Below are 7,111 nucleotides of genomic sequence, written 5' to 3'. Positions count from 1 at the left end.
TGAGAGTGTGCAGTAGGACCAGGTCAGTCTGCGATTCAGCTCCTGGGTGCCCATGTGCTGTGCCTCCAAGGGGGAAAGCAGCTGTGATGGACTGAAGCCTTCCCAGCTCTTCTCTTCTGCGACACGGCAAACTACAGACAGAGATGGAGCCTGGCATGGGGGGTTCAGGGTCAAATACTAAGAAAAAGAGAAAGAAAGAATGAACCAGCTGAACTTCTTTCCAACAGATAAACAGGAAACAGCTCACAGAGCATTTACTCACCTTCTGCAGGGGACACTGGTGTATTTTTGATAAGATTTCGTTATAAATATCTCTTGCCTCCTCTCTGTCTGGCCCAACAGTTTGCAGAAGGGGGACAAGGAACTTCTCAGCAGCTCCAGGGTTTCGGTGTGTAGAGCTAAGCAACAGTCGATGGCGCCGAAAGAAACAAGAAAACCTGAAAAAAAAAAAGACAGAAGTATTGGCAGTCCTCACTCCTTAGTGAGTTTTGCATGTAAGTCAGGGATTCTTTCTGCTTGTTATGAAAGCACTGTGTAGGACAAGAACTAAGGAGAGCGCAAAAAGAACATGAAGTGATTAAAAAAGGGAACATTTAAGTACGATGCAGATTTACGTCAGGCAAGCAGACAAGGAACAGGAAAATACACAGAAACGGACAGAATGGCAAAAGCTCGGAACTCAAGTGGACAAAAACCCCCCAAAATACAACAAACCACCTGAAAATAATCTCCCTCTAAGTCACACAAATGGACCTCCATGCTTTTTGGCTAAGTTTGATATATAGGTATACTTGGCTTTCTTTTACAGGATGCAAAAAAATAAAAATAAAATCACAAGACAGAAACAACCACAGGCTTCCCTTGTTCCAATAATTTCCTTGTGCTGCATTCCTTTCAGAAGTTAAGCTCACTGATTTTGAATAGCTAGAAGAGATCATACTGTCAGTCAAAATATCACTTAATAAGAGAAAGTGAAATAAAAGAGATAACAACTAACTCACTAGAACAATTTTTAAGCAGTAGCAGGACTTAGTAATCACATTAAAGGAATTGAAAAAGCTAATAAAAAGCAAAACTTACAGCTAGCATCATTCCTGGGGTAAAACTGAAGCTGTTTTATTGGAAAGCATGGTAAAAATTCCACAGTGCCAGTAAAGCACAGGAAGACTAAACATTCTATAAACTGCTACTTGGCTGCCAGAGATTAAATATATTCATTTTAGTTTTTAAAGTCCAAGGCAGCAGCTACGGTGATCAGCCATACCTCTTCTAGAACACACACACATATTTTCACTAACAGAACCCAGAAGCAAACCCAGAAATCAGCCCACAGCTCTCATGCAAACAGAGTGCAGCTGTCAGGGAGAGCAGGAAGCCAACTGGAAGACCCAGAGATAAGCATTTGTGGAAAAATCTGCTAAGACAGAGGCTCTCAAATGAATGCTCACGCTACTGGCAATACTCAGAATATCTCCAAGTGATATGCTGAGCAACTGCTGCTGCTCCTGTGAGCAGCCAGGACACAAAGGTCTTTACATTGGTTGTGATCTGGTTGTGGCAGCAGTTTTCAGCTCCAGCCTCAGTGCCCACCTTGGTTTGCCAAGCAAACAAAGGTGGCAGGCAGATATCCCTACAGTGCTTCCATTTTTCAGGACACAACTTCCTAGGCATGAGTACGTGAGCAGAAGCTCTGGAGTGCTGCAGCTTCCAGTGGGCTTACTGCACATGCACTTGAAAAATGTACAGGATTTTCTCCTAAGAGCAACTGCAAGGTACAAGCGACTGGACACGCTGTGAAACTAGATGAATGGCTTACTTAGGCCAGTAAACCAGAAGCAATTGCTGCTGTTAGTATCCAAGCACAGTAATTCTGTGAACCCTCGGTCTAGAAGACACCCAGGTAGCCTACAAAGCACATTTACGCATAGTCTGACTTCAGAAGAACCATCCTCACCTCTCCTCAAACGTCTCCAGCAGGCTCACCAGCCAGAGGTATCGTGGCATACCAAGATTGTAGTGGAAGAGCAGCTGTAAGTAGAGATTTCCTGTAGAGGTTGGTGGCTGGTAGGGTGTGCTGAGCCTTGAAAAACTCTTCAGCACAACAGTGCTGCTCAGGCAAGCACCAAGTACAATGAAAGGGAAGGATACCAGAGGCTTCTGCAGGAGGTGGACATCGATGAGCTGAGATACACAGACACACAACTTAAGAGAGGAGATGGCTAGTCTGCCACCACTCCCCAAAACCATCACCCCACCCTAAATCTTTTGTCACTCTACTATATTGTCTATAAATCCAATGGCCCTGAGGGACCTGACACTGCTTAGGGAGAAATCACAATCATTTCAACTCTCATGACCAAGACTATACAGCAAGACCTCCAATTTTGTTCCATATACTTGCTGAAATAATTCCAATATTCCTGTAGTCTTCTATTGTCTCACACACTTGCGAGTCATCCCCAGGGCCTGAGTCTTTTCCACTGAATGCTTTATGCCTTGTAAGTCTCGACGTACCTCCACGCGTGCGCCTGGTCGGAGTCCACGTGCAGAGTTTAACAGCTGCTGGTAAGCAAGGCACAAGCAGACTTTGTTATCCAGTAAAAAGAGACCAGCTTGGACATTCAGTATTTTGGTCACAGTTCCCTAAATAGAAAGCAAACAGAAAGTTACAGGAGTGTAGACAGTCCCAAAAGATAAGAGGCTCATAAGCCTGAGCAACAGGGAAATAAAATTAATGATGAAAGTAAGACCTGGCAGGCCAGGAGCTGAAACCCTAGAATGAGTGAAGGCTCGCCCCACAAATCATTACCACATATGAGATGATCTTGGACTCTTTGGCTGATCCTGGCCTCTCCTCTTCAACTCCTGGCTCCAAGGAATCACTGAGCTGCTCAGCAGTCTCAAGGGAAGAAGGCTGAGTGGACTCTCCTTGCCAAACACTGTCCAGCAGCTGCTCCCTCACCTGCTCTGCACAGTAGGGCAGAAGGCAGGAATAAACGCTGGTGACAAACATCCTTTGTCCAGATTTCTTCAGGCTGGACATACTCAGGCCTGTTATTGTGTACCTGTGACCCAGCTGGAGGATATGATGCCATGCCAGCTGGTTGGGCTTCTAGAGCAGAGAAACCAAAAGCAACATCAGAATCTCCTGCACTGGAAAAAATTCTTCCCAACCCCGTTAACCCCACTCAAAAAAACCTTTTACTTTGAGACGACTGCCTCACACTTTTAGCAAAAGGGTGATACCTGCAAGCGTTCAGGAACAGTGCAACTGCATGAGGGAGGAGGGCTGTATTTCTACAGGGCACAGAACTAGATTTCTTACATACAAGGACTATTGTAGGCTGCATGTAATTAAAAAAAAAAAAAAAATTAAAAAAAGAGAATCACTAGTAAAAGGAAGGAAGAATAAATCGAACTGGGAAGTTAAGGGCAAGCTTCAAAGAATTAATCAACTAGCATATACGTGGATACAGGTGCTGAATTTGTGAGCAAAATTCCAAGGACTTACCTGCACCAGCACAGGGACCAAAACAGCTGAGGTGAAGCACTTCAGAAACAGAAAGAAGAATGTCTTGTGGTGAATACAAAGGAGAGGTCCGAGTCTGGCCAATTCACCTGCCACAGTGAGCTTTGATCTTTTTGTACATGGAATCCTAGAGGGTAATTGAGAAGGCAAAGGAAATCAGAGATGAAAGAAGAACTTGAAAGTATCTCAAAAGCAAAACAAACAAATATACAGCATGTGCTTTCTGGAAATAAAGGATCCAAAAAGGTAATAGGGATCATCTCTCAAGAGAGGTTTTCAAAATACTATTTGGCTACAAAATTCTTACTTTAACTTTTATATACTAAATCCTTTTGACATTTCAAAAAAACCTTAATATTTGAAGACAGCAGAGTTGTGCTGAACAAATTCACATGTTCCATGACAACAGCCAGATTATAAAAAGCTTTACCACAAACAAGAAGCTAATTAGAGGTCAAAAGGGAGAAAAAAAAAAAGTCACAGCAATTTTCAGCAGAAAACAACTTGGCTTTGCAGATCAATGGAATGTGACTCTGTGGAAGTTCTACGCCTATAAACAAGAGGCTTGAAAGCAACAATGGAGTCTTCCAAACAAACTTGGCACAGGGTGAAAGAGCAGCGAAACTGAAAGAACATGAGGCGAGAGAGGTGACATTGCTTTAGTCATTTCTGTTTGTCATTTCAAGCTTTCTTTTCAAAAAACTGAAAAAAAAATCATTTCAAACAAAAGAATGTTTGTCCTTTTAATTTCAGCTTCTCCTGGACTTGAATATAACCACCCCACTTACTCTAAACAAACACATTCCCGATTCTAAAACATATAAACAATTATCTAACTTTGACTTTTCTGTTAAAAAATTACTAGGACGTCCACACACACAAGTACCAGCATTTTATTGGTAACATTTTTAAAGAAGGAACATGGAAAATTGGTCAGATATCAGGGAATAGCAGAGGAGCTTTATGTTAAAAGCCTGGGAGTGTACACGCGAATATGGAAATAGTTTTCTTGTTTAGAAAGGTCTGTTGAGCTAAATCAAACACTTAAGCTTCAAGTAAGTTTCTCACAAGCAGATAAAACCAATTAAAACAAAAGAACACGAAAAAGAAACTAAGGCAGTCTGACTAGTGACATTTTATTGTTATTAAATTACACCAAGAATTCTCTACTCAAGAAGATAAAACGTGATCTAGCACAGCCTGAAATTATCAGCTTCAGGAAGATTTGCAATTCCATTGGCTATGTTTTCATGTACTGTAAGTGTTATTTCCACTAAAGACAGCAGTTATTCTTATCAGCTGACATTTGGCTTTATCTCCCCAATCTGATAAGAACTTGACCAGTGGTGTGTATTAATTTAATTACTTTCAATTAAATTAATAGAATTACTTTCAATAATAGTTTTGGTTCATTGCAGGTTCAAAAAAAAAAAAAAAGAAAAAAGTTGTGCTAACTAAGAGTGAACTTTAGCCTCAGTGAAAGTTGAATCATCACTTTGTTCTCATGTCCCTTCTGTAGTATCAAAATACATCCAGAAATACTTAAAATTAGTCTTATTTTGTCAAAATACAGAATAAAAACTTCCAGTAAAGTCCTGGAAAACAGATGATAAATGAGAAGTGGTTTACTGCATAACTTTCACTTCCACCACTCCCATTATGCTTCCACCTGCAGCAGAAACAGAATGTGGCTCTTCCTAAGCCAAGTGCTCTTCACGGTACCTGCCAAGCCAGAGCAACCGTGCTATGATGGAGGTGAGCAGGCTAGGTGTTTACCTGGAGGCAAGCAGTGGCTCGGCTGATGCCGGGTAGGTGACTGGAATGATGTTGGGTACTTTCTTTGGGAGATCTACTGGCACTGGATCCACCAGGATTTCCAGGTACCCTGCTGCACTCTGGTCTGTCTGTGGTATATATGACCAGCTTGGGAAGAGGAACAGTGACTCCAGCCACTCAAGTTCAAAATGCAGGAGCTAAGACAAAAGATAAAGAGATAAAAGCTTGAGATGAGTTACAGTAGGTTTTCTCAGCATTATTTACAATGTTCATTATTAATTTGCCCTTGTGTGCACATCAAACTCTTGTTCTACTGCTGGGATTCATTATTAAGTAAGAGGAGCGTTTTCTGCCCACTCTCCTAAGCTGCATGGAGAACTTCTGTCCTTCCAGATGCAAGTCTGGAACAGATTTGCTGAGCACTACAGCTGCCATTTCCTGGGTTATAGTCACACCCAGTCACCTTGCAAGGTGACAATTCATTGCAGGACTTAGTTATTTTCAGACTATTTTCCTAAAATTCTCACCTGCTTTCTTTTCCCTTGTGTTTTCAATTACAAGCTCACACCAATACAACTTTTTCCTAGTCTTCACCTCCTTGGAAAGCACAACCTCAGTGCTCTTCCATCACTGCTCCAGGGGTTACCTGTTATCTAGACTCCCCTTGCTGTGACCTTCAGAAGGCTTTTAATTCAATACCACTGTCATGCAAGCTATTATTTCCTGTAAGTCTGTTATCACTGAACACCCAGTACAACTCTCCAGAAAGTTATTTCTGCTCCACTAGTTGGAATTCAACAAATAGAGAGTAGTGTGATGACCTCCAGATCTCTTGGGCCACCTCATACTGTTGAGAACTTAATAGGACTGTATATTAGGCTGTCTCTTTTTTCCAGGTCAGCGCACTCGGTATCTGTTCTCCCAGCAATGACAAATCTGACATGCTCTATCCTCTCCCCAGGATCTGAGCTTGCCATTTTCCTGCCTGTTACACAGATGTGTTATTTTGCTCACTACAGACTTCAGCAGACCAACTGAAGCCCCTGGTGGTCTGTGACACTGCCCCAGGAGTGGGAATAAACAGAACTCCTCAGACTGGGGACATACCTCACATGGAATTATCCCAGTGTTGTCTTTCACATATAGGCAACCATCTACCAACTTCTCTTTGTCCTCTTGCCTTCCATCTGTTAAACAGCCAACCAAGATCAGATAAGTCCTTGGCAAAACGCTCTGTGTGGGTAAATAGCCTTGTCCTTGATGAGCCCATTCTTTAAATTCATTAGTGCTCCAGGTCAGGTGGCTGCAGCATGGCGTGCACTGCTGATGCTGTAGGTCAGAGATGGAGATGAAACTGAGAAGGAAAAAAAAAGCAAGACTATAGAAAAAACTCAGTCTGCAAAGTCTGGGAATTACAGTGATCACTGCAGTGGAAAAAGCTTGTCTAAGTCAGAAGGGCCTTAACTATTGGCATGGGTCTGATGATACCACACTGCAAGAATCAGTCCATTCACTGGCATTTGTCAAGGATCTCTCTCAGCTCAGTGACCATGTTCTGCTTGAGAAAAAAAAAAATATATTGTAAAAAACATTGTAAAATATAGTCTATCGAAAAAATGTGGCTTAGATGAGATCAGTTTAGCTGGTGTGAAAAATCTACTGTCCACATTTATAAACTATTAGTACAAAATGAAAGGCTACAAGTCCCTAATCAATTCCAATTGACCTTTGTCACAAAACCAGCTGTACCAGGGGTTTTAATAGACATTCTCTATTAAGGCCAAGTGCAAGGTCCTGCACCTGGGT

At 42.0% G+C, this 7,111-nt stretch overlaps 1 protein-coding gene across 1 annotated transcript in view; it reads right to left on the bottom strand.

The window, feature by feature from the left end:
* Positions 1 to 6,659, bottom strand: part of CTC1 (CST telomere replication complex component 1) — a gene marked incomplete at its 5' end in the record, with an annotated part of 13,968 nt that extends 7,309 nt beyond the window's left edge. The window contains 8 exons of the mRNA XM_029084051.1: positions 2 to 177; positions 263 to 437; positions 1,955 to 2,181; positions 2,515 to 2,643; positions 2,810 to 3,112; positions 3,512 to 3,656; positions 5,306 to 5,502; positions 6,413 to 6,659. Of these exons, the coding sequence (XP_028939884.1) occupies positions 2 to 177; positions 263 to 437; positions 1,955 to 2,181; positions 2,515 to 2,643; positions 2,810 to 3,112; positions 3,512 to 3,656; positions 5,306 to 5,502; positions 6,413 to 6,659 (1,599 nt within the window). The remainder of the gene's footprint in view (position 1; positions 178 to 262; positions 438 to 1,954; positions 2,182 to 2,514; positions 2,644 to 2,809; positions 3,113 to 3,511; positions 3,657 to 5,305; positions 5,503 to 6,412) is intronic.
* Between the last annotated feature and the right edge of the window lie 452 nt (positions 6,660 to 7,111).

Source organism: Antrostomus carolinensis, unplaced genomic scaffold (assembly GCF_000700745.2).
Source record: "Antrostomus carolinensis isolate BGI_N321 unplaced genomic scaffold, ASM70074v2 scaffold20703, whole genome shotgun sequence".
Classification (NCBI taxonomy): domain Eukaryota; kingdom Metazoa; phylum Chordata; class Aves; order Caprimulgiformes; family Caprimulgidae; genus Antrostomus; species Antrostomus carolinensis.
Note: the sequence above shows the minus strand (reverse complement) of the source record. Positions and strands in the feature narration are given on the sequence as shown.